Raw genomic sequence first — 27,365 nt, 5'->3', positions numbered from 1 at the left:
AGGTGGACTCTCAACCACTGCGCCACCAGGGAAGCCCAGAAGCTTTATTCTTTTGATGACCTAGCCTCAGAAGCCATGTCTTCACTTATGCCACATATTATTTGTTAAAAGCGAGTCACTAACTCTCAGTCCACATTCAAGGGTAGGGCAATTAGGCTCCACTTTTTGAAGAGAGAAGTATCTAACAATTTGCAGACATATTTTAAAATCACTAGTCCCCAAGACACGGTGGTCAGGGAAATTTCAGGTAATAGCATTGACATCTAGGGTTCAATTTTGAATTCTGCGCTATGTTATAATCCTCTCCATGACCCTAAACCTTCAGTAAAAGTCTGATAACACTACTGCCATGTGTCGGAGTATCTTGAGAAATGATGGCATATCAGTGCAAAAAAGATGACAGCAACTGTAGGAAGTGAATTAACAAGTAGGATGATTGAAAATTTGACAAACGCAGGAAATCAATGCCATAGATCATTCCGAGAAATGAAAGGCCACTCTTCAGAGATTCCAGCTGGGGAGGTGGGGTGCAGTATGGCAAAGTTTAAAATTCCCATAGTACTTGGGACGAAGGCATGGGGAAGATATTGATCCCTTTCTCTTGGCATCCATTCCGATTTTGAGTGTGGGCACCTTCCCCAGGTATAGGCCGTGTGTACTTGAGGATTCTTTCACCCTGGCTCTAGGAGTGGGACATGCAAGCCAGGTCTAAGGTATTGGGCAAAATCCTATCCCTTGGCCACAGCTGTGTTTTCAGGAGTGGGCATATAGTCCAATTCCAGATAAAGAGACATATTTGCTGGGGCAAATAAAAAGTTTATTCACTTTTCTTACGGAGTGTAGTGAGGGAGCCTCTCTATCTCTCTGTCTGTCTGTCTGTCTCTCTCTCTTTCCCCTCCTTCCTAAATTCTTGATGACATGGTTAAGTTACTGAGTCAAATGAAACCTGAATTCCATCGTATCTCTGGATAGCCAATTATTTGAGCTAATAAATATCCTTTATTAAGTCAGTATGAAGTGGGTACTATTCTTTCAATTTTTTGTATGTTTGACAATTTTCACAGTTAAAATATAGGGTAAAAACTACATTAGATACCATTTTTTCAGCTACCAATCTGGCAAAGATTAAAATGTTTGATGACACACTATGGTAGTAAAGGAGTAAGAAACACTCCATTCTTCCAGATGCTCAGGCCCAAAATCTTGGAGTTGCCCTAACCCTTCTCTTGCTCCCATACCCACTCCCCACCCTCCATCGAGACCATGAGCAAAGCCCATTAGCGCTACCTTAAGAATGCATCCAAAAGCCAGCCATTTCTCACTAACCTCATTGCTACCACACTGGTCTAAACTACTACCATTATTTTTTTAACATCTTTATTGGAGCATAATTGCTTTACATTGTTGTGTTAGTTTCTGCTGTATAACAACGTGAATCAGCTTTATGTATACCTATATCCCCATATCTCCTCTCTCTTGCATCTCCCTCCCACCCTCCCTATCCCACCTCTCTAGGTGGTCACAAAGCACCAAGCTGATCTCCCTGTGCTATGCGGCTGCTTCCCACTAGCTAGCTATTTTACATCTGGTAGTGTATATATGTCCACGCCACTCTCTCACTTCATCCCAGCTTACCCTTCCCCCTCCCCATGTCCTCAAGTCCATTCTCTACGCCTGCGTCTTTATTCCTGTCCTGCACCTAGGTTCATCACTACCATTTTTTTTTTTTAGATTCCGTAAATATGCATTAGCATACGGTATTTGTTTTGCTTTCTTACTTCACTCTGTACGACAGACTCTAGGTCCGCCCACCTCACTACAAATAACTCAATTTCGTCTCGTTTTATGGCTGAATAATATTCCATCGTATATATGTGCCACATCTTCTTTATCCATTTCTCTGTTGATGGACACTTAGGTTCGTTCCATGTCCTGGCTATTGTAAATAGTGCTGCAATGAACATTGTGGTACACGTCTCTTTTTTAATTATGGTTTTCTCACTGTATATGCCCAGTAGTGGGATTGCTGGGTCATATGGTAGTTCTATTTTTAGTTTTTTAAGGAACCTCCATACTGTTCTCCATAGTGGCTGTATCAATTTACACTCGCACCAATAGTGCAAGAGGGTTCCCTTTTCTCCACACCCTTTCCAGCATTTATTGTTTGTAAATTTTTTGACGATGGCCATTCTGACCGGTGTGAGGTGATACCTCATTGTAGTTTTGATTTGCAATTCTCTAATGATTAGTGATGTTGAGCATCCTTTCATGTGTTTGTTGGCAATCTGTATATCTTCTTTGGAGAAATGTCTATACCATTTCTTACTGAATTATTGCAGTAGCCTTCTTCCTGGTCTTTCTGTCTCTACCCTTGCCCCTTATAGTCTATTCTGAACACTGCAGTCAGTGGGATCCTTTCAAGTATAAGCCAGATCTTGTCACTCCTCCAAACTCTCTAGTAGCTTCTCATCTCAGAGGAAAAGCCCTAGTCCTCACAATAGCCTACAAGTCACATACCTCTTACCTCTCTAACTTCACTTCTCACTGTTATTCCCTTCACTCACTTTACTTCAGCCACAGGGGCCTCCTTACAGTTTCTACCTTATGACAGGCCTGTCTTGATTTAAGATTTTTGTAATTAGTGTTCCCTTTGCCAGAGTTTTTATGCATCTGTTCTCCCTACCCAGTGCTTTACCAAGACCCTTACCTCCTTCAGTCTTTATTAAAATATCAACTTCTCAGTGAGACTCACTTAACCACCCTAATTATAACTGTCCTTCCCACCCACACTTCCTATATCACCATTTTACATACAATATGTTTTATTGTCTATCTTCCTGCAACTAGAATATAAGCTCCATCAGAGCAGGAATTTGGCTCAAAAAATGAATAAAGAAGCTCTTTATGTACAGATATGAGAAGATCTCTAAGAAATATTGTGAAATAAAAAACTGACAGCTAACAAAAAACCTCATACCACATAGGAAAATTAACTTGAAATAGATCATAGTCCTAAATGTAAGTGGTGAAACTATAAAACTTGTAAAAGAAAAAACTAGATGAAAATCTTAGTGACCTTGAGCTTAGCAAAGATTTCTTATATTCAGCAGCAAAAGCATGATCTACAAAAGAAAAACTTAATAAATTGGTACTCACTAAAACTAAGAACTGTTCTTCAAGAGACACTGAAAAAAATGAAAAGATGGGCTACACACTGGCAGAGAAAATATTTGCAAATAATCTATCTGTTAAAGGACTTGTATCCAGAATATAAAAACAATCCTCAAAACTAAATAATAAGAAAACAACAACAAAAAAAACCATTTATAAATGGACAAAAGATTTACACACCTCATCAAAAAAAGATATACAAATGGCAAATAAGCAAATGAGGTGTTCAACATCATCAGTCACTAGGGAAATGCAAATTAAAACTACAATGAGGGGCTTCCCTGGTGGCGCAGTGGTTGGGAGTCCGCCTGCCGATGCAGGGGACGCAGGTTCGTGCCCCGGTCCGGGAAGATCCCACATGCCGCAGAGTGGCTGGGCCCGTGAGCCATGGCCACTGAGCCTGCGCATCCAGAGCCTGTGCTCCGCAACGGGAGAGGCCACAACAGTGAGAGGCCCGCGTACTGCAAAACAAACAAACAAACAAAAAAAACAACTACAATGAGATGCTACTATATACCCACTAGTATGGCTATAAGCAAAAAGGCAGAAAATAATTTGCCAAGAATGTGGTACAATGTGCTGCTATGTCATAAGGACCCTTAAGCAGCTCTCTGGAGAAACCCACAAGGAGAACATGAGGCCTCCTGCCAACAGCCAGCAACAACTTGACAGCTGTGTAAGCGAGCCATTGTGGAAGTGGATCCTCCAATCCCAGTCAAGCCTTCAGATAGCTGCAGCCCCAGCCAACATCTTGACTGCAACTTCATGAGATAACCTACATCATAACCACTCATCTAAGCCACTATCAAATTCCTCACCTGCAGAAACTGATAGTGAATGTTTATTGCTGTTTTCAGCCACTGTGTTTTATAGTAATTTGTTCACTGAGCAGTAGATAACTAATATACAACCAAAGAGGATTAAAAGAAATAATATATACCTTGCCTGGCACACAGTAAGCCCTTCATAAAAGTTAGCTGTTATAACTGTTGTTGTGTAAATGCATGCATGTCCTTTTCACCAACAGTTGCAATCTTCTTGAAAAGGACTGTAGCTCATTCCCATTTTTGCACTCTCTGCCTCTCCTCTGCCCTCTCAGCCCTTTAGCATAGTGCTGGGCACACATACAACAGAAGCCCAGTAAGTAACTCTCAAAGAGGGAGTTAAATCCGAAGGTGAAACAATTTCCCTTTGTCACTGTGAGGATAACTTTCCACTTCCTAAAATATTTGACTACCTTTTGGTGCAGTTAATGTAAATGCTTGGACTTTTATATGCTAGTTTGTAATGACTAAGCTGTAAAGGCCAAGGGGTAGAAAGGGAAGACTTGGTTGACTAAAACGAGGCAATGAAGAAATGCACATTGGATAAGGCAGAGGACCAGGTAAGACGGTCAGGGATGTACCTGTAATAAAAAGAGTAAAAATGGGAATTGGACGTGGAGAACAGCCAGGAAAATTACACATATAATTCAGGGCTTCAAGGTTCATGGTTTTGAGGCCCACATCTGCTGTTTTTTGCTAATGATGATGTTTTTATTGTTGATAATGTTTGCTGCCTCCGTAACTCTGGCTAGTTGCTTTGAGAAGATATCCCATATTTATAAAGGATTCAATACCACAGAGCATTAAAAATACATGACATCTACTTAGATAAATAACCCAAGTGTCATTCCCTGCTAATAGCTTATCTTCTTTGTATGTCAAAGACAACAGACCGTTACAGTCTTTGATAATATTCAAGGAAAGTTTTGCAATTTTACTTAAGAAATTAAAAATATTTAAATCTACTCTTTGTGATACAAAGCTCATACAGTAATTGAAGTCAAACATGCCATGGACCTGAGGTCAGGATATTATTGTCAGGCTTATTTATGAGATATCCCAAATTTGGTGTGCTAGTCTAGAAACAAGTTGATTGTGCAAAGAAGCAAAGGACAGTAACTAGTCATGGGCATCTTGGTTTCTTGATTGGCAGTTAGGTAACATGATGCCATCGATTTCTGCAGTGGGTGGGTAGACAGTCATAAAGAAAAATAGGTAATAATAATTATAATAATAGTAATAATAATCAACATTTGTTGGCTTCTAACTAACCTATAGTATAGTAAGAATTTAACCTTCTTTTTCTGATTGAATCCTGAAACAATGCAATGAAGTACATATTATTACTATTACCATTTTACAGATTAGGTAACTGAAGTTTGGATTAAGTCATGGAACTTCAGCTACCCTATGCTTCCCTCCTTGATCTCTGACAGTCATGACCAAGGCAATGTCAGAATGAGTCAGAGATAAGTCTCTTTGTTTCTTCCTTTCTTAAATCATTGTAACTAACTCTATTTTGGGGTTTATTACCTTGATCTGGAGAGACAGCCCTGTGTGGTTAAGTTTATACTCCGATGTCAGGGAGATAAGTGTTTGAAAGCTGGTTTCACAACTTACTAGCTGCGTGACCTTGAGGAAGTTATTTTCGTTAAAGCTCATTTTCTTATCCATAAAATAACAATAATGACAACACTTCTAGGGTTGCTGCCCTCAGTCTTTCTCCACAGCAGCCAGAGAGAAGTTTTCAAAATGCAAAATTGACCATGTTATCTAATTTCAACTCAAAATGAGATCCCATTGTTCTTAAGATATATAAATTGATACCCTTAACACGACTTTCAAAGCCTCTCATGGTCTGGCCCCTAATTCACCTCCCAGGCTGCATCTCAATCTATGCTTCCTCTACCCCAAACACTGGCTTAAGCCTCTCACTACAGGACTTTTGCAATATGACGGTCTCTTTGTCCAGAAAGTTCTGCTTCCCTTACCCCTTCTGCTGCTCCCCATCTGACTTAGCTTAATTAACTCTTATCTTTCAGATCTTATTTCAAATGCCACTTTCCCTGTGTAACATAACTCCCTAGACTAAGTCAAGTCCCTCTAACATATGCTTTTAGTGCGTCATGTGTTTTCCCCTCATAGCATACATCCCAGTTGTAATGTTACATTTGTGAGTTTCTGGTTAATGCCTGTGCTCTTCGCTAGACCCTAAGCGCCACCAGAAAAGAGACCATGTCTAGTTTTACTCATCTTTGTCTCCCTAGCACCTAGTTCAGGGCCTGGCACATATCATCTGAAAGAACACTTGAATTGGCTAGCACTATTAAGCTTCACTGCCCCTGCTATGAGTATAATTTTAGCCTGTGAAACAAGCACCACCTGGGTGTTTAGAATTAGTATGGTGATAACAAAGCAGTATTTATCAAACAGTGAGAATCTGCTTGGAAAAGGCAGATTCCCATGCCTCATTCTCAGAGATATGAGTTGATAGGTCTAGGATGGGGTCTAGAAATTTGCATGTCTAACAAGTCCTCAGGGTGACTTGAGAACCACTGGTAAGAAAGGAAGGAAAGAAAGGAAAGGAGAGGAAGAAGCTAATTCATAGTCTCACTACCTTAGTAAACTCTGATAAAGTAATGGCAGGACTGTTTCCAGTCCTGGTTTCTGAATTCACTGCTGGGCTTGTTGCTTCCGAGGCAGCTTCCCAGAATCAAGGCCATGATTAGGAACGGGATGAGCTTTGCTAGCATCCTGTTGGGTGGTGTCTCTGGTGACAACTGCAGGACACTGGGGAGGGTTGAGGGGTGAAGGAACTGGAACTTACTGGATGAGTCAGTCACTGCTACTGCCTAAGGGGAGGAATAGCAGCTCAGGCCCAAGATTCATGAGTGTCTCACTCATTATTTATTTATTTATGCAAATAAATTCTACCAAATTCTTACAGTGTTTCAGGTACTAAGCTATTCTGAAAATATAATGACACAGGGGAAAAAAAGTAAAAAAGAGACTCCTTTCTGATGGGGTTTACCATCTACCGGTGATATAGACAGTAATGAAATAATTTTATAAACATATGCAAAATTACAGCTATCTAAGCTCTGTAAGATACAGGACCTGCGACATGATGGGGGAACTGATCAAGTCAGGGAGATCAGGGAAATAATTATTGAACTGGGATATGAAAACAATATAACTATAAATTAGATTTTGATGAATCACTACCTACATAAAAAGTAAAACTTTATTGGACTGTACCTCTTAATAGATGGATGGAGCTTTAAAAACATTTTAAATTATATCATTTAATGTAATTAGATGACTAGATCACTAGATGACTCATTTTTTGGTAAAGTGAAATAGAGATCATCACCAATTCTACTCCTATATTTTATTATTATAGGTAGGTACCAAAGAACTTTTTACACAAATAAATGAATGGCATTTTGCCAAATCTTTGTCACAATTTTTCCATATCCTTAAGATTTGTTAAGGGATTAGAAACCATCTCATTTGCAAAAGGATGTGTTATTCATTTGAGTAATCACTTAATCTCTGGAAATAAACCCAAAAAGGCTTATCAAGTGACTACTAATTGTTCTTATTTCTCTTTCACTTAAAGGCATTTTGGTTTTGGAGCTGAAAACCCCTTAAAAATGTGTTTCATGATTTTTCTTGTTGATTGTGAATAAAGACCTACTTCAATTATTTAGGTCATGTTAAAGTGCCATAAGAAGACATTACAGATGGGCAGAAATTGGTATAATAAAAATATTATATACAGGTTTTTTAATCTCATTTCAAGATTTAAACAAGTTTAAAATTATACATTTGACAGAATTAAAAGAACATGTCACCATCTGAGATGAAGATATTAATTCTAATTAAATGAAATGGTTTCCAAAAGATCAGGGCATTATATCTTAGGTTATATTTTGGGAACACTTTTATTTTACCAGGTACATAAGTAGATGCTTTTAAGACTGCAGTTTTGGACTTCCCTGGTGGCGCAGTGGTTAAGAATCTGCCTGCCAATGCAGGGGACATGGGTTAGATCCCTGGTCCGGGGAGATCCCACGTGCCACAACTACTGGGCCCACATGCCTAGAGCCCATGCTCCACAACAAGAGAAGCCACAGCAATGAGAAGCCTGCGCACCACAACAAAGGGTAGCCCCTGCTTGCCACAACTAGAGAAAGCCTGCATGCAGCAACAAAGACCCAATGCAGCCAAGAAAAAATAAGAGTGCAGTTTTATCTAGTTTGTGAAAATAAACAGCAAAAAGAAGAGAAGGTTTTATATGACTAGTAGGTAGAGTTTACAAAATGGTGTAAAATAATTGTTTAGGGGGATTATTTACATAATTTACAACATGTTCCTGTCAAGGTAATAAGGATATAATAGAAAGGCATAAATGAAGGGGAAAAATGAGTGGCAGTGAGATTTGTGCCCAAATAATATGGATTTACCATATCAAATAATATTTTTTTCCTGTGTCTGTTTCAACTTGAGTACGAAATGAACTGAAACTTCCTACTAGACAAGAACTAGTGAAGCTAAAGTAATTTGGGGGGATTTTTGCCTATGAGCCAGAGATGACATGATGTTTGTTTCTTAGCCTGATCAAAATTAGTGATTTTCCTTGTTTTGCCTTTTTTTCTTTTAGAAATAAGATCCTTTAGGAGAAACAAACAAACAAAAAAATTTTAAAAGGTGGTGTGATTGCAGTAACTACCACCACCCGAAAAAAAAAATGTGCAAAGGGAAACAGTTTATTGCTTAAAGGATGATGCAACTAACTAAAGTTCCAAAAGAAGATGCTCTTTCGGTCATCTGGCTACCTGGAGGTTTCTACACACCAGGGCAATGAATTATAACAAGATATAGGGCTGGCAAAGGCACACTTGTCTTTTTTTTTTTTTTTTTTTTTTGTGGTACGCAGGCCTCTCACTGCTGTGGCCTCTCCCGTTGCGGAGCACAGGCTCCGGACGCACGGGCTCAGTGGGCATGGCTCACGGGCCCAGCCGCTCCGCGGCATGTGGGATCTTCCAGGACCGGGGCACGAACTCGTGGCCCCTACATCGGCAGGCGGACTCTCAACCACTGCGCCACCAGGGAAGCCCACACTTGTCTTTCATAAGGTGGGAGGACAGAGTGAGAAACGGGAGGAAGGAAAGGAGAACTGCTTCATCAGCTTTCTTAGGAAGATGAATTTTATGAAAGATACGGAAAATGAGGAACAGCAAATTGATTCCCTTAAACTGTTCCCCATATACCTGTTGGAAAGTCTTCCTATACATATTCTCCAGTTTGAAACTGCTAAAATAATTCTATCTTCTTATCCCTTCAGCCCTTACTGATTGCCCCCTCTCTGAATTCCTACAGCTCTTATTGTCTATTCTTGATAATTTAGGAATCAATTTCTCTTTAAGTGACTGTAAAGAAATCAGTCTTATTTTCAAGTGTGGCTGCCAGAATCAACCCCATTCTATATTATACTCATACCTCATGTCTGGTCATGTACAATGGCAGTTCAGGGAAAAAGGGTAATATAAGCTGGAATAAGTAGTGGGACCTGTTTTAGACCTTCAAGATGAGATTTTTATAAGAGAGAAATGCATTCTCGGGAAGAACATATGCTGGTTAGGATATAAATCAGCTGCTGTAATAAAGATTCAGACTAACAGCAACTACCTAAACAAGTTCTCTCATGTACCAGAGCATGCATAGTCCAGAGGTACTACTGTAGTCCATAAGGTAGCAGGTTTCCTTTACCTTTTGCTCTGCTACCTGCTAAGGTAGAGGCCTTGTCCTCATGGCCAAAAATGGTTGACATTTTGGGTCTGTATGCTAGATGACAAGAAGGGAGAAAATGAGGAAAGTACTCAAAGAGGACATAATCTTTCCTTTTAAAGGCAGAACCCATATCATATCATATCAATTACACTCACATCCCACTCACCAGAACTTAGTCACACAGACAATGCTAGCTGTAAGAGAAGCTGGGGAAAGTATAGACTTCTGCTGGGAAGCCATGGGCCCAAGCTAAAACTTGCAATTTCTATTACTAAAGAAAATAACTGAGACAACATTGAGAGAACTAGTGGTCTCATAGATTAATGCAGAAAAGAAAATGCCAGGAGATAGAAGGGAGAATGGGGAAAACAACTGTCCTAAGAATATAAGAAATTAAGATTCTACAGTGCCTGACTGAGGAGTTGCAGGCGTGGGAAGCTATTCAGGGTTTATAACGAATATCACTGGGCTTCCCTGGTGGCGCAGTGGTTGAGAGTCCGCCTGACGATTCAGGGGACGCGAGGTCGTGCCCTGGTCCGAGAAGATCCCACATGCCGCGGAGTGGCTGGGCCCGTGAGCCGTGGCCACTGAGCCTGCGCGTCCGGAGCCTGTGCTCCGCAACGGGAGAGGCCACAACAGTGGGAGGTCCACGTACCGCAAAAAAAAAAAAAAAAAAAAAAAAAAGAATACCACCAAGAGGGACTTCCCTGGTGGTCCAGTGGTTAAGACTCCATGCTCCCAATGCAGGGGACCCGGGTTCGATCCCTGGTCAGGGAACTAGATCCCGCACGCGGCAACGAAGATCCTGCGTGCCACATTAAGACCCGGCACAGCCAAATAAATAAATATTAAAAAAAAAAAGAATATCACCAAGGAAGTCGTTTCTTTGCTTGCTAATTTGTTTGTTTTCTAGGAGGGTTTAAGTGCTGGTGAGATGTAGGACAGAGTGTGTGTAGATGTGTTGAGAGGGTATATCAGATAGGATGGGTAAGGTCCTTATTATTTGAAGTATGGTCCAGGGTCTCATAGCATCAGAATCACCTGGGAGCTTGTCAGAAATGCAGAATCTCAGACCCCCACCGAGATCTACAGAATTATAATGTGGCATTTTTACAAATTCTTTAGGTGATTAATATCACATTAAAGTCTGAGAAGTGCTGTGCTAGATTATGTTATGGTATGGAATAATCCTAAAATCTGTATCTTAAAACCACAGAGATTTATTTCTTACTCATGCTGAAAGTCCATCTGGGAGGAAGAGGGTGGCAAATACGTGACTGCTTCATCATCCTCACCTGGGCCCCAGCCTGACGGTGCCTCTACCATCTGAATGTCACCAGTCAGGTGGCAAGAGAAGGTAATGTGTGGCTCTCATGCTTCGCTCACACTTCCTTGGTCAGACAAATCTCATGGCCATGCCTATCTTCAAGGAGGTGGGAAGAACAATTCTACCATGTCCCTGGAAGGAGAGGACTCAAAATACTGGTGAAGCCAAGAGATCCCAGAGGTAGGGTGGCCTTTCAAAGGTTATCACAATATAGATGTAAAATTATCAGACACTGGGAGAGTATAATATCTATAGGAAGGAGAAGAAGAGCATGAACAACAACAACAAAAACATTTCAGGATAGTTAGTCTGAAGAGGTAGTCAAGGAAGACTCCCAGCTTTAGAGTCTGATTGATTGGGTAGAAATGAAAAATTGTGGAGGAATTGGCTGCAGTGGGGAGTGGAAAGGCTGAGTTTGGAACGGACGTGCTAAGTCAGAAATTAAGGTGGATATTCACCCTCTGCCTATCTTTCCAACCCCCCACCGTGCTCCGGCCACACTGACCTTTCTGTCCCTTCATACACCAACCTTGTTCTCACCTTAGGATTGTTGTACCTACAGTTTCTTCTGGAATGCTCTTCTCTGGGCCTAACATGAGCTCCTGCCTGTCATTCAGAACTTAACCATAGTGTCACCTCCTCAGAAAGGCCTTTCCTGGTCATACAAGTGTAGCCACCCTGTCATACGTTATCACACCTCCTTACTACAGTTATCAGCATAGTACCTAGAGCTAACCGATAACCAATATTTTTATTCGTCTATCCCTCTCCCCCCATTAAAAAGTAAGCTCCATGAGGTCATAGACTCTGTCTATCCTGTATCACCAGCTTCAAGTACAGTGCCAAGCAAAGTTGGTACTCAATAAATACTTACTGAATATTCACATGGAAATTTCAGTTAACAGGTATGCAATAAGGGACATATAGATAGGGCTCCAATGAGGAAAACAGATTTGGAGTAGTGAAGTTCTCTAAAGTATTAAAGATGAACAAGGAGCATTAAACCTTCAGGAATGTGCCCCCCTCAGTGGGTAGAGAAGCGTAGGAGACTCAGAAGTCTAAAGGGTAGAACAGAGTGTCTCCTGAAGCGAGGAAAAAGTTTCAGTGAGGGATGGGTCAATGGGGGGCAAGTGTTATCTCTTAGTCAAGAAAAATGGGAATAAGAAAAAGACCACTGGATTTGGAAAGATGATTTGTGACCAATGAATAAAGGAGTAAAAATGTAGGGCTTAAGGAGAGAAAGGACTTGGCAGGTATAGCTTATTACTGGAGTAGGTTTGGCAGTAAAGGGAATTAGTACTCCAGCAGGATTGAGTGTGTTTCTTTTTGTGAAACCTATGGTTCTTAACTTGAAGTTAATGGATCCCTAGGGGGTCCACGAGTCACTGTCAGGGACACTGCAAATTTAGAAATTATAGGCAAAATTTTGTGTGTGCATGGGGGTAGGAAGTGGGGGGAAGAGGATTTGTAGTTTCATTATTTTCCAAAATGTCGAGACCCAAAGGTTAAATAGCCAGTGCTGAATAGGAAGAGAATAAGTTAAAAAAAAAACAACAAAAAACGGAGACCCATAAAAGGGCTAAGCTTTAGAGAGAAAAAGAAAAACCTCTTTCTTATCTAAGGAAAAGCTAGAAACAGATTTTTAAAAGTTCACAATTACATCATCATCTCAGTAAAAGAGGGAGTAAAGACAGATCTGGAAACACTGGGGAGACTTGTGCAAACACGCTCCAGTTAAGGGATACTGAAGAAGCCGGGAAGACGGAGTGGGGAAAGCCTGTGTTCCTCAACCGAGCCCGCGGCCCTAGCAAAGCACCATCTGTGCAACGTCACCGCCCAGGAGGTGGTGCTCAAGGCTGGGAACTGCTGGTATTGTTCTTTAATCAGTAAGCGCCCCTCTGAGACCCCAGCCGAAGCGCCTGGGATCGAGAGCAGTCTTACCACAAAAAGCATCATCACCGGGCAGGGGCGCTCATCAGTGAGACAGCTCAGGGACAAGCTGTGCGTCCGACAAGCTTCCCCAAATTTGCCGTACTTTCCTGCTGTGTTTGGGCAGCTGCCTCCCGCCCAGCCTCCCCACCTGTCGTCGTCTCTGAATCGTCCCGCCCCATTTCGACATCTCCCTTCCCCGCCTCCAGCTCTCGGCCTGGCGCAGGGCCGAGCGACAGCATGCCCCCGGAGAACTCGTTCACTCAACAACTGCGGGGTTTGCTTGGCGACTCCGGGGCAAGCCCAGTGCCGGGCGCTAGGGCCTGAGGAGCATCAGGCCCTAAGAAGTCCGCCCGCGCGCAGCACGGAGGGGTCAATTCTCCCGACCTGACCGGAGTTTAACGGGCCTCCTCCTGCATGTCGCAACAGCTTTCCCGACATGCCGGCGGGCCTCGCCAGGGGATGCCCGGCCCCGGCCCGCTCCACCCAACGCCAGTCCGAGATCCCGCGGGAACAGAGTTCTCGGGCCAAGGCCACCCGCCAGCATACGACCCGCGAGTCCCGGGATTCGGGGTGGGCGCTCTAGAAGGGGCCTAACTGCATCCGTCAGCGGTTTGACCTTGAAGGCCAGGCACCGCCCTCCCCTCCTCCCCCGACACGATCCAGCCTGCAGCACCCACAGCTCTACTGGCGCCACTCAGGGCCCGAAATTCCCCCTCGATAGCCCCTGGGCGCTTCGCTCTCTTCCTGTAGCCAATCGGATCCCGACATAAAACTAGCCAATGCCCGCGCTCAAAGTATCAAGAGTCGTTGAGCCTATCAAAGTTCAGCCTTAAGTCTCTCCCGCCCTCCAGAAAAGTCGGAGGGCGGGTTGATCTTACATGTTGGCCAATCAAGTAGCCAATAAACAAGAAGCTTCCAAGATCAAAGGGGAAGGGGTGGGATCTAAGATGTCTCAACGCCGCGGGGCGGAGGAATGACAGGCAACTTCACTAATACCACAGACCTATATTTTCTACGTAATCTGGGGGCGGGGCTATATTGACGGCTGCACCAATGGCTGACTGAGGGGCGTGTCCTCGGGGCCAAGCGGGAGCCCGAGGCCCCGGGCTCTCTGGGCCGCGCCTGAGGCAGACGCAACGGGGCTGGGGGGCGGCGACGGCAGCGGCTGCAGCGACGGCGGCGGCGGCGGCGGCGGGGGTGGGCGCTGCAGCTGGCCCGGGTGGATGGAGTTGGAGGGGCGGGGTGCTGGCGGTGTGGCGGGGGGGCCGGCGGCTGGGCCGGGGCGGAGCCCCGGGGAGTCGGCGCTGCTGGACGGGTGGCTGCAGCGGGGCGTGGGCCGGGGGGCCAGCGGCGGGGAGGCCGGGGCCTGCAGGCCCCCGGTACGGCAGGATCCTGACTCCGGCCCGGACTACGAGGCGCTGCCGGCTGGAGCCACTGTCACCACGCACATGGTGGCGGGCGCCGTGGCAGGGATCCTGGAGCACTGCGTGATGTACCCCATCGACTGCGTCAAGGTGAGACCTGGCCCTGCTCCGAACTTCACCTGGGGCTGACCCGACCCCTGGGTCATGCCCGGAGCCAGGATCCCAGCCGAGAGCCGGAGCCGACCAAAGTCCCTTTCTGGCTCCTGCCACCACACTATTCGAAGCACACACCTATGCAAGAAAGGTCCCGGCCGGGAACTGATCCCACTCAGAAGCCAGGACCAATTTCTCACCGTCAGTGAGATCTAAATTGGGACTCTGGAAAGAAAATCTGTCAGCCAGAACCCTGGATCCCAACTGGGACTAAATAGGAATAGGGTGGGATGGGAAGGGAACAGGTAAGTGCTACTAACTTGATTAAGGTAAAGCTTACTGAACACCCTCAATAGGATCTTAATGGCTAGAGATGTTCTCTGGCCAGTGCTTTTACAAGCTCCTTGCTGTGTTTTCCCTTAAAAGTGATGGGGCAGGAACCAGAATCTGGGATCTCTCAGCTAGAGGAAGTATTTACTTATTAAATCTTAACCCATGAGTGATTGGAAATCATTGTGCAGTCAGAATTCAGAGTTCCTGACTGGAAATAATATGGGAAAGACCATGTTCAGGAAAAAGTTTCGGTTTCTCTGTGCAGCAAGCATGATACTCCACCTATTTCCTGAACATGAAAATTGAGCTGGGATTGGGATTGTGTATATGCAGGGAGCACATCAGCCCTCCAAGGAGAGATGGACCTCATAGTGTATTTCTTTAGCCACTTGAAGTTGACAAAAAGGCAGAAGTTGTCTAGAAGGGAAGCATGACAATACTGGAAAGTAGATGTTACTGTGAAGAAAATAAAATGGGATTAACAAGAGGGCATGATTCATGTGAAAGTAAAACTAATTTCAGCCACACCAAGCAGGCTGATGAGTGGGTACAAGAAGTCATGTTTCTGAAGAAAGCTGGGTGACGAGGGGAACACATTGTTCTTTACAGTTCTTATTCTTGTGCATTAGCAAAGGAACAACCAAGGGGACTGTTGAAATAAATATAATGACAGACTGGTTCCTCCTTTACATGTTAAGGGTAATATAGTTAAACAATATCCTCACAGCTCTTGGATGTATGCTTTCTTCTCAAATTAGGAAAAAGTCACATATTCAGGAGGAGAATATCTACTTGGAAGATGCAAAGTCTTTCTCTTCTGCTCCCTGGTTCCAGTACCGTTTCATGTTTTCATTAGTAAGGTGGATGAGGAAATGGAGAAAGTGCTCCTTAAGCTTTGTGAATGACACCGAGTTGGTAGGAGTATCCTAGCACATTGCAAGGTAACTCCTACCAAGGTTCATACCCTTGAAACTGTGGTAAATGCACTTGGCTAAAATGGATATTAGAATTTTATTTTATTTTTTTAAGATTTTTTTTTTGCTGTAGACCGTTTTTAAATTCCTTATTGAATTTGTTACAATATCACACCTGTTTTATGTTTTGGTTTTTTGGCCCTGAGGCATGTGGGATCTTAGCTCGCCAACCAGGGATTGAACCTGCACCCCCTGCATTGGAAGGCCAAGTCTTAACCACTGGACCGCCAGGGAAGTCCCTAGAATTTTAAATACGCATGTCAATTGTGAGGAATAGAAATAGTAAAATCCATGAGAGAGAAGTAAGAGGATGGCTAATGCTCTAACAATATTGAAATGTCATATGTATAAGTACAAATAAAAAAGATTCAGACATGTATGTAACAGAGTCTAGGTTGAATGACTGTGAGTCGTTAATGCTGTATATCCAACTGTGAGTTGTTAATGCTGTATATCCAAAAGTTAACATGATCTAACTGCAAAGTAACCTCACTATACTTGGACTGTGAGTAAAGTCCAAGATAGTCTAGGGTGCTGTCTTTCAGGATGGGTATCAAATGAAAACTAGATCAAGGAGAGTAATGAAAATTATTGAATGGCTTGAAAAGTACAATGTAATAATGTGACTGACTTAGAAATATTACCTCAGCTTATCAATTTAAATGTTGTCCCACTACCTTAGGAGACTATCTCCTTACTCCATATATTTACATAATGCTAATGTTGTTGTGAACATTTTATAACTTACTCTGTTAGAAATGCCTCTAGAATACTTGGCTACATATCCTTAAATGGGGCAAGTGTTTGTCCTGTGACAAGACAGAGTTGATGTTTTAGTAATTGAGACCATTCAGAATCAAATATGGCAGTTCAGGTGGGAGATCAAAATGGGTAATGATGATTGGGGTCAAAGATAAGGTAGGACTGGAAAAAGCAAGGAGACTGATTTACTCCTGAGGTTGATAAACCCACTGAGGGAACATTTTGGAAAGAGGAGTTCCAGAAATGTTTTGCATAACTGCAGCAGCATTGCTGGAATAAGTCGCTTGTAGCCTTTCAAGATAACTGTTTTGAAGAACAGTTCTTATTCATTTGCATAAGCTTTGGAATTTTTGTTTTTAAAAGATTACTAATACAACATTACAGTCATGCCTCAAAGCACTACATTAAAGAAATAATTATTTCATCTGGAGGAAAAAATGCTCAGGAGTCTTCAAAAACACAAAAGCGTGTTTTAGAAGAATCATTTTCATTTGCCATTAACGCTGGCATTTAAATGATGAGAGGGAAAAAGTAGGTGAGCCTATCAAGATTTAGTGTCAGTAAACACTGTTTACAGTAGTCACTGTTGTGCAGGCATGAAAGTAAAATTCAAATCTCTTCCTTCAGAAAGGGCTTTGCAGTTCACTTGTCCTTGCGTAGCTATTCTTCCTCTTCCACCATAAACAGGTGGTGGAGAGGAAGAGCAGCCCAACATACCCTAAGACTAGAGGCAGGTATCTGTGTTGGAGCCTAAAGGTCAACCACAGTGTTTGCAAGTGACAGCTGATAGTGACTCTTGGCATGCAAGCCTGTGCACCCCCAAACCGCTTATCAGGGTCAAGTCGACTTAAAATATTCTTGGGAAGGACCATGGGAAGTCAGCATAGCCTTGCTAGGCTATAGTTAGTCAACCAGTGATTTTCATGGTCATAATAGGGAGGTTTGGGAGCCCAAGTGAATCCCAGTATTCCTTTTCTGGGCTTCAGAGACAAGCACCAGACTTTATCTAAAGGGATAGGTTCTACAGAGTAGAGCAGTCAAAACTCTTCTCAAAATCATCTGGCTAAGCACCTGTCACCAAGGTGCTGCTTTTTGGCTTTGTAGTCGTGAAGCAAATAATCTACTTATATAATAAGTTAAGGAGGGAAAGAACAAAGGGAAGTAAATCTTTTCCAAACTCCAGATGTAAATGGTTATCTATATACATTCACCAGCGGACAGCTAGGAAATGGAAACATTGGCTTATTTGATGTTCTTATATCTAATAATGAGCATTCAGTAAATGGAAATTGCTCATGTTTGTCAAGCACTATGTGATGTGCCTTAATATTTACTGATTTAATCACTGGAACAACTTCATGAAGTAGATACCATTTTCATTACTTTATAGATGAAGAAAACAGGCAAGTAACTTGCCCAAGGTCACATAGTTAGTGGCAGAGTCATGATTTAAACCCAGTCTGACTCCCAAGCCTTCCATACAGGCGCCCAAAAGCAGATTTCCAGGACCAAGCAAGGCACAGAATTTCACAATTGTGCTCCTTCCTAAACATGGCCTTTAGATGAACAGCTGGACATATAAATCATAGACACAGAGGAACTTTAAAATGAAAACAAAAAATACAAAATCAATCCTGATTTGTTAGTGGTTAAAGACCAGTTAGTTGCCCATGCATATTTGCAAAATGACTTATACACGAGACAACACTGCTGTGATCTGTAAATTCTAAGATATGAACTAATATTTCTCAGAAACATAGTTGAATACAATAAAAAGCCTTATATTTCTAGCACCACATAAATTAGCAACGGCTTTTACTTGCCTTAACTCTGAATCTCCACAACAGCACTCTGAGTCAGCCATTCTTAGTCTCATGTTACAGATGACATTGCTGAAGCTCAGAGGTTAAGTGACATACCCAAGACCACATAGCTAGCAAAGCTGGGTCTCCCACTTGGCCTTTCTGACTCAAATGTGACTTGTCTTACCAAACTACTTACCTCTTTGGCTTTTTTTTTTTTTTTTTTTCTTTTTTGCGGTACACGGGCCTCTCACTATTGTGGCCTCTCCCGTTGCGGAGCACAGGCTCCAGACGCGCAGGCTCAGTGGCCATGGCTCACGAGCCCAGCCGCTCTGCGGCATGTGGGATCTTCCCAGACCGGGGCACGAACCCGCATCCCCTGCATCGGCAGGCGGACTCTCAACCACTGCGCCACCAGGGAAGCCCCGTTTGGCTTTTCTTCAAAGTCGGGCAGTGGTTTTTTTTATGTTGAAGACTATTCACTAATTCTTACTTAGAGATTTCATCTTTAAGAGGTTTTCATCTTTCTGTGAAAGAGATTTATTGGCCCACAAATTTGGGGAGCCATATTTGTATATTTGGTGTGGCTTATGCCTGGGTCCTCTCCATGAGGGTGTATTTTCATTGAGTTAGAATTGTGAGTTAGATTTAGATGTGTGTGTAAGATTTTCATTGTAACTTACACACAGTCCAGGTTTCTCTTGTGGGTAAACGGTTCCAGGACTCTGAGGCCAGACCTTTAAGACTAGTTACCCAAATATGCTATTGACTCCAGCAGAACAGTGCAATTTCTAAACATTCCCCCAATACAAGATTAGTTAGTTGTTTTTTTTTAAATTTAATTATTTATTTTTGGCTGTGTTGGGTCTTCATTGCTGTGCGTGGGCTTTCTCTAGTTGCGGCGAGCAGGGGCTACTCTTCATTGTGGTGTGCAGGCTTCTCATTGCGGTGGCTTCTCTTGTTGCAGAGCACGGGCTCTAGGTGTGCGGGCTCTAGAGTGCAGGCTCAGTAGTTGTGGCGCACAGGCTTAGTTGCTCCGCAGCATGTGGGATCTTCCCGGACCAGGGCTCGAACCTGCGTCTCCTGATCGGCAGGCGGATTCTTAACCACTGCACTACCAGGGAAGTCCTTTTTTTTTTTTTTAATTGAGAAGCAGAAAAGAATGTGTCACATTGTGATAAGTGATATTGTATATTTCTGATTGAACTTCAGTAATCTTTTAGGCTACCAGTTCTTTGTTGGTAGCAGGAAGGAGAAAATAACTAGAGGAATGTGGATTGCTTGCAGCTAACCAGGATTTGTTAATCTGGTTAGTTCGTTTTTTCCCATGCTTTGGAGAAGAGGCATTACTCTTGGATTTCAGATGGCCAACAGGAAGGTTCAAGCTTTTAAATTCAGATTGAATCAGTGACAGGAATGAAGTAGGAATTTAAACTGTACTTGGGCGTTAGTTGCCCCTGTTGGCTCACTAATGGCCTTTTTGAACTGGTGCAGACAAAGCTAAGATTCATTCATTCATTCATTCATTCAACAAACAATCTTGAGTGCCTACTGTGGTGCAGGCACTGGACATTGATTTTTTTTTTTTTTAGTATTTAATCAATTAATTAATTAATTATTTTGGCTGCGTCGGGTCTTAGTTGTGGCACATGGGATCTTTTTGTTGCAGCACAAGCTCTTTGTTGCCATGCGCAGGCTTCTCTCTAGTTGTGGCGTGCGGGTTTTCTCTCTCTAGTTGTGGTGCGCAGGCTCCAGGGCACGTGGGCTCTATAGTTGTGGTGCGCGGGGTCCAGAGCACATGGGCTCTTTAGTTTGTGGCACATGGGTGCTCTAGTTGAGGCGCGTGGGCTCAGTTACCCTGCGGCATGTGGGATCTTAGTTCCTTGACCAGGGATCAAACCTGCGTCCCCTGCATTGGAAGGCGGATTCTTTACCACTGGGCCACCAGGGAAGTCCCTGGACACTGATTTGATACTATCTGGTAGTCTCCATGCCGCCCTGACCTTGAAATAGATCAACAGACAAGAGGTCTGCATTGGAGACTCATCCTTCAGAGAAGGTCTGTGATTTGGGAAGTATTTCAAGTAAGATTAATTTCCCAAATTTCAGTATCTACCATATACATTCATTCCAGTCACTGACTCCTCTAGAGGTTCCAAGGGTTATGTTTCACTGAGACTAATTTTATTCATTGATGCCAGTTTTGGGATTCAGTCAGTTTAGATTAGAAATCTGGAATCTCCCTCAGTTTTAGAGAATAGATTGGTTTCCACCTTCATAGTTTGAGGGTAAACTTTCTTTTCCAGGAAATTAGAGCAGCATCTATTAGGAATACTACTTCTGCCAAAATTTTAACTTACAGGCCCAGCTGCCAATGCCAAATAGTCTGAAGAAGCCAGATTATCATCAAGGTTATATCGAAGGATGAGCTGTCATCTCATTAGTCAGTGTAGTATGTGGCCAGGAAGCAGGCCCAGGATCAGTCTTCAGAAATAATAAAGTATGTTGTAGACAGTAAATAGTTGACTTTAGAATCCACTTGTAAAGAACTCTTAGCCTGAGTTTATTAAGACACAAAAGCAACTTCTCCTGAAACACAGGCTTAGTATTTGTTGCTGGGTTCAAGAACGCTTACCAGGGGGCGATTTTTTGAGGGAAAATAATGGTGTTCCACCCGTAGGGTCATAGGTGACCAGAAAAAGAAAGGTCCAGCCGAGGCTTGGAAAGACTGCACGTAGATTTGGAAGGCAGTAACACTGGATGCCGGGTATCGCTTCTGCATGTTGGCGTGATTTCACGTAGGTCTGCCCAGTGCCCAAGCCTGAGTGTTGAGACTGGGTGCGCAGTCAGCATCACCGACATTGCACTTCTCCCTTCTGTACTTTCAGACTCGGATGCAGAGCCTACAGCCTGATCCAGCTGCCCGCTATCGCAACGTGTTGGAGGCCCTCTGGAGGATTATAAGAACGGAGGGGCTGTGGAGGCCCATGCGAGGCCTGAACGTCACAGCAACTGGCGCAGGGCCCGCCCACGCCCTCTATTTTGCCTGCTATGAAAAGTTAAAAAAGACACTGAGTGATGTAATCCACCCTGGGGGCAATAGCCATATTGCCAATGGTATTGAGCCTTCCTGTGCTGGTTCTCCCACTTTCCCAACTCTTTGGGCTTTGCTGTTGTCAGTGCTTTCCAGTCTCAGCATGATTTGAAGCTGAAGCTTTGGGCTGGAGTAGGCCAGATTATAGGGGAGGGACTTCTAAACCTGATGTTCTCAGACAGTGGGCTGCGTCAACCCCACCTCTTCTTTGGGGCATCTCAACAAAGGGTTACAATATCCTCCCTTACGTACCAGCTTGACCCTTTCCTCTCATTCTCTCCCTGGTATCAGCTTCTGATGCCCTGGTAATGTGGAGACACACACTGAACTGCCCCCGTTGTGTGTTTGTTGGTAGTTGGGTGGTATCCCGCTCCTCGGGGCAGGATTGGAGGTAACCCAGCCACCCAAGGAAGACATCAGTGGAGCTTCAGCTCTTCGCCTCACCTTTTCAGGATCCCAGCTGCCCACAGGCAGTTTGTATCATGGAGGACATGACAAGCCCTCAACAAGTGAATGGTGCTGGGGCCGGGGGGCTTCTGTACAAAGAAACCAGAGGGTTGGAGGTTGTGTGGAAGTAATGGAAGGGATGGCAGCCTGGAGAAAACCAAAGTGAAAGTGGAGAGGAGAGGGTGAGGGATATAGTAGTTCAGGACCTGAGGGAAAGGTCTAGATGGACAGATGTTAGGATTTGGAGACTGGGGTTGGGCAGCATGCGGCAGCAGGATAGAAGGTGAGATTCTGTGGTGGAGGTCTAACCACCTGCCCCTCGTGCTCTCCCGCCACTGGAAGCAGGTGATGTGCTGGCATCCCTTGGCCACAGTGTATCTGCTTCCTGTCTGGAGCATGAACTGCATTTATTCTCAGAGCCAGCTTTGTTGAAAAAAGTCTGGGCTGTTTCTCAGACTCTTCCTGGCCTTCCTATCGTAGCTGTGGAAGGTAGATTGATGGCCTTACTAAGAGGGAACAAGTATCTTCATTTCTCTGAACAGGCATTTAGAAGCAGTGGGTTCCATCTTTTAAACTGGCTCTTAACAGTCCCTCTCCCTGCTGTGGTTTATCACAGATACGCCCCTTCACTCTGGGTCCTCCATGAGTCAGTCACCCTTTCCTGGCCTTACATGTGGCAGTTGTTTTTTCCTTTGCAGGCGCGGCCGGGTGTGTGGCAACATTACTTCATGATGCAGCCATGAATCCAGCAGAAGGTAATGATTCCTCACCCTTTCCCTCTATGGGCAGCTACATCTACATCTCTGGGCTTTTCCTTTATTTTTGGTTTGCAGGAGAAAGCCAGGGAGCACCCCATCAGTTTTGGTGGGAAATCCTGGCGTGTTACATCGTCTTACCACTAGAGGGCACTCCCTCCATGTTGTCCGTGCTTAGGAGGATTCCCTTAGACAGGAAGCATATTCAGTGAGATTTATTCACCTGGGGCTTCCCTGGAAAAAGGTATGGCTCTATGTGGCCTATTCCTGGGCCTTCCTGGAAGTCCGCTCTTTAGTGGATTTGATGTAAAAAATTTAGCAGATTATTTCACTTTTCTTCAAAAAGGTGAAGATGGATTCTGACATTTGAAAATACTGCCTATCTTGTTGGAATGAAGAATGGTTGAGATAGGAATGAAAGGTACATTGGTAGAGCTTAGTCCCTGCACTGCTGCTTGGATCTTGGCTTTTCAGTTGGAGAATGAGGTACCCAAACAAATATGAAAGGATAGCACAGTTGCCAGGTTCCTTAAAGTTCCAGTTCTTTACCTGTCTGGGCAAGGCCATGGCAAGGAAAGAGCCAAAGCTAAACTGAAGATTATACCTGAGCTTATACATGTATCTACTTGAGGGGGTAGGAGATGTCTGGAAACTAAAGCCGTACCCTTCTTGACTAAGAATTGTGTTTTTGGTAGCCCTTCTCCTCTTCCTGTGGAAGGATGAGATCCTCATGTTGTAAGAGTTCAGTGTTGTGTACCTGAGGACTGGGATTGTTAGGGCTATGTGTTCATTATTATGTTCACTGCCACTGAATCACTTCTTGTCTTAAGAGTTACAAAAGGGTAAGATGGTAACAATAATAGGTAGGTACTTATTTCAAGGAAACCCTCTGGAGTCTAAACTGTAGATATATCCTGTATGTTAATTGGCTGGTATTAAAGAAATCCTACTAGAATTGGGTCCATTATTTTTTAGCCCTTTATCACCCTCTCCTATCCCCTCCTCTCAAAAAAGGGAAACCTTCACTAATCAGACTGACAATTCACTCATACTTTTTCCTCTCTCCAATCCATTGGCTGATCTACTGACTTGGGACTCCGAATCTGGACACTCCTGCTCACCGGCTGATTGCTGTCACCGTTCCCTTCTTCTCATTGACGGCACCGCCAGTGGTGAAGCAGAGGATGCAAATGTACAACTCGCCGTACCACCGGGTGACAGACTGTGTACGGGCAGTGTGGCAAAATGAAGGGGCCGGGGCCTTTTACCGCAGCTACACCACGCAGCTAACCATGAACGTTCCTTTCCAAGCCATTCATTTCATGACCTATGAATTCCTGCAGGAGCACTTTAACCCCCAGAGACGGTACAACCCCAGCTCCCATGTCCTCTCCGGAGCCTGTGCAGGAGCTGTAGCTGCCGCTGCCACAACCCCACTGGACGTTTGCAAAACACTGCTCAACACCCAGGAATCCCTGGCTTTGAACTCAAACATTACAGGACACATCACAGGCATGGCTAGTGCCTTCAGGACGGTGTATCAAGTCGGCGGGGTGACCGCCTACTTCCGAGGGGTGCAGGCGAGAGTAATTTACCAGATCCCCTCCACAGCCATCGCATGGTCTGTGTATGAGTTCTTCAAATACCTAATCACTAAACGGCAAGAAGAGTGGAGGGCAGCCAAGTGAAGCGGCACTCAGTGGAGCCAGGGTTCGGCCAGCACTGCTGCTCTGCCCACTCCAGCCACGTTCTCTGTCTCCCGGCACACTCCAGCCTCGAGCGGGGTGGGAAGGAAGGCAGAGGGCTCTCTCCCCCAGGCTCTTGGTGTTTTGGCTGACGCCAGTTCCTGCCGCCCTCCGTCGTTGCCGCCTTTCCTTCCGGGCCCTAAGCAAGTGCAGCAAGTCACAGCACAGCATCTCTGACACTCTCTCCTTCCTGGGCCTGGTGACCTGCTCTAGACTGTTACAGAGGGATAAGCAGCTCGTTCCCCTGGTTCCTAATAAAAGCCTTTAAATTAAACGGTTTCATTGGGTTTGTCTTGCCAAAGGGGAAGTGAAATGCTGTCAACTGTTCTTGCCTAAGCGTAAATCAAGGGGCCCACGGGGAAGGTTTATTGCGTATGTAGTTTTTGTTTCTGCTGTTTTCATGGTGATTTAAGACTTTGGGCCCTACTCCCCCTTATTTAGTAATAGGCTCCAAGGAGTCTCCCTGATGGCAGGAACGATGGGCCTTTGGCAGATCCCAGCTAAACAGGTGCTCTTGACCCCCACTATTGCCTTTTCCCTAGGGCAGTGGCGTGGCACAGAAGAGGGAGATCTCTCTGCCCTAATTCTCAGCTCTGCCTGCAGCAGTAAAACTTTCCACATGGCTCTTGGTTTTCTAATGCAGTTGTAAAGCTAAGATTAGTGCAGCTGCAAGTCCTGAAGATGCTGTGGTAAATAATAACAGTACCTCTCATTTTAAGGCTTTTACAAAGTACTTTCATATACGTGATCTTTGGTTCTCACAAAATCTGAAGTAGGCAGTGCAGGTGTCATCTCTATTTTACAGGTAAGGAAAGCTCAGGGAGGCCGTGACTGGCTCAAGGTCTCACAGTAAATACAGAACTGGGACCCTGACCCAGATCTTTTGTCCCCAGAAGTGAATCTAATTGTGCCTTCCTGCAGATAGGAAATGAGCGGAGGGCATGTACTCCACCTGCCATCTGAAGGAGCTCCCTGCCGACGGCCACTTGGGCTCTGGGTACTTACAGGGACGGGGCTTTCACTGTGCTTTGGGGGTCAGTCTGTTCCTTTTTGTGTAACTGAACCAGTTGTTGGCAAGTTCTTCAGTACATAGAGTGGAAGTTACCCCCCTAAACTTCTATCGTCTTTGCATCTGTCATTCATTCAGTAACTACTGAGTGTCTGTGTCAGGCGCTGGTGTTGGGCACACGGTGATAAATAACCGCCCCCCCCAAAAAAAAGATTTAAAAAAATCCAAAAAACAACATTCCAGCCATCAAGGAGTGTGGAAGATACATATAAACAGGCAATTACAAGATAAAATGACAAGAAATGTGATAGGGTAAAACTAGACAGTCGTTTGGAGGACAGAAGAATACCCAGCCTGGCCGTGGGTGATGGGGGTAGGCTTTTGGAGGAAAGTGACATCTGAGGTGACACCTGGAAGGCAAATGAGCTAACTGTGAAGGAGGGCGGGGAAATGTTCTAGGCAAAGACCTGGAGGTAAGAGAATGAGAAGCATTTGGGGTTCAGTGTGCAAGGGGTTCAGTGGGGCTGACAGCCTGGGCAACGCATGCAGCTGGAAAGCCAAGTGGGGGCTGGGGTGTTAAAAGCAATGCTAAGGAGTTTAGACTTTATCCTGAAGGCAGTGCAGAGGCATTACAGGGCTTTAAGCAGAGGTGTGGTGTGATGAGATTTACAACTGAAACATCACTTAGGCTCTGAGAAAGGATTATAGGAGCAAGACTGGACAGGCAGGCAGACCTGGGGAGGAGGCTGTTGCAGTCTGCATCCAGGCAAGGCTGCATGGTGGTCTGTGCAGGGACGGTGGTGAGGGAGACAGAGAAAAGTGCCTGACTGGAGCGAGGTTAGGGTTGCAGATCAGCAGGGTTTGGTTACAGAGTAAATCTTGTTCTCCTTCCACCTGACAGCCCTTCAAGTATCTATGGAGAATCATGTCTGAATGCACTTGAAACAAACTGTCAAGAAAACAGCAGGGTCTCCATTTCTAACCCTTAAGTAAGCTCTCCTGGCCCTCTGATTTAGCGCTGAAGAAATGTTAACAGTGCCAAACGGTGGCCACTGGAGTTTGAATCGCCTGTGGAGTAAAAAGAGCGTGATGAAGTCATTGCAGAGGTCATTTCAGAGGGTTTGCTTGTAAAGTTTAAGAGAACAGCTGCCTCCCAGCATGGAGTAAGCATGAGAACAAAGGGATGCCTCCCCAAACCTTAGCCCTGTAGTGAGCTGTCCAGAGTTACTGCCTGGCTTGGTACCCGGACCACAGCAGACACTGTGGCAATAAGGCCCACTGTTCAAGAAAAGGACACGGGGTATTTTCAGAAAGAATGGAAGTCACTAAAGACCCCCTCAGCTCTAATGCTTTAATAACAAATAATGAGAAAAGAGTGCAAAGTGACCTTCCAGTCTCCAACTGTGTTCTAGCTGCTGGATGAGTTTGGAATTTGGACAGGGCATTAGATTCTGTAGGTGTCTGGGCCCAATCACTAGAGAAGACAGAGGCAGAACACCGTGATGGAGTCGAGAGTCTGGATGCCAGTGAATGGGTACCTGGGTCAGGAACCAAGCCTCACTTTCATGGGCTCACCACACCCATGAGAACTGTGGGCTTTGGGGGGTATCTCCAAGCCCAGAGTCTTCCTGGAAAGCCAGGTAGGTTATTGTGGCACCAGGAGGACCCAGCTCCAAACCACCATCAAGGGGTCAATTCCTGCACAGTGCTATCCGAAGCAGAAAGTGAGAAAATAAGTCACAATTTGGCCAGAGAAAACTTTTCTTAATCTGACATACAAGACCAATGTGAATGAAACAGTCTTGTATTAACACAAAGCAGTATATAGTCATGTATTGGGTTGGCCAAAAAGTTCATTTGGTTTTTTCCATAAGATG

At 44.4% G+C, this 27,365-nt stretch overlaps 2 protein-coding genes across 4 annotated transcripts in view; one reads left to right on the top strand and one right to left on the bottom strand.

Annotated features, from left to right (window-relative positions):
• Window positions 1–13,190, bottom strand: part of ENTPD7 (ectonucleoside triphosphate diphosphohydrolase 7) — an 82,226-nt gene extending 69,036 nt beyond the window's left edge. Inside the window, exons 1-2 of one of the 2 annotated variants that reach the window (XR_003433871.1) lie at window positions 13,060–13,190; window positions 9,771–9,845 (exon numbers count right to left, since the gene is read on the bottom strand). The gene's annotated coding sequence lies outside the window, so the exon portion shown is untranslated. The remainder of the gene's footprint in view (window positions 1–9,770; window positions 9,846–13,059) is intronic. The other variant, XR_003433873.1, reaches the window with a different exon arrangement.
• A 944-nt stretch (window positions 13,191–14,134) lies between these two features.
• Window positions 14,135–24,753, top strand: SLC25A28 (solute carrier family 25 member 28). Of its 2 annotated transcripts, none has more exons than XM_027112279.1 (4): window positions 14,135–14,564; window positions 21,327–21,555; window positions 22,678–22,734; window positions 23,905–24,753. In XM_027112279.1, exons 1-4 carry the CDS (start codon window positions 14,274–14,276, stop codon window positions 24,420–24,422), a joined length of 1,095 nt encoding a protein of 364 aa, XP_026968080.1. In that variant the 5' UTR covers window positions 14,135–14,273; the 3' UTR covers window positions 24,423–24,753. The 2 variants fall into 2 exon arrangements, with proteins under 2 accessions (XP_026968080.1, XP_026968081.1); XM_027112280.1 differs by having other exon boundaries at window positions 14,162–14,564; window positions 23,822–24,023.
• Window positions 24,754–27,365: the final 2,612 nt, after the last annotated feature.

This window comes from Aethalodelphis obliquidens, unplaced genomic scaffold (genome assembly GCF_003676395.1).
Source record: "Aethalodelphis obliquidens isolate GAN/ISIS:26980383/991018 unplaced genomic scaffold, ASM367639v1 scaffold11, whole genome shotgun sequence".
Taxonomy (NCBI): domain Eukaryota; kingdom Metazoa; phylum Chordata; class Mammalia; order Artiodactyla; family Delphinidae; genus Aethalodelphis; species Aethalodelphis obliquidens.
Note: the sequence above shows the minus strand (reverse complement) of the source record. Positions and strands in the feature narration are given on the sequence as shown.

Excerpts from the sequence above, each read along its gene's own strand:
- SLC25A28 (XM_027112279.1), top strand. The coding sequence starts at position 14,274 with ATGGAGTTGGAGGGGCGGGGTGCTGGCGGTGTGGCGGGGGGGCCGGCG. Across the intron at positions 14,565-21,326 it reads ACCCCATCGACTGCGTCAAG|ACTCGGATGCAGAGCCTACA; the intron begins GTGAGACCTGGC and ends CTGTACTTTCAG. Across the intron at positions 22,735-23,904 it reads AGCCATGAATCCAGCAGAAG|TGGTGAAGCAGAGGATGCAA; the intron begins GTAATGATTCCT and ends CGGCACCGCCAG.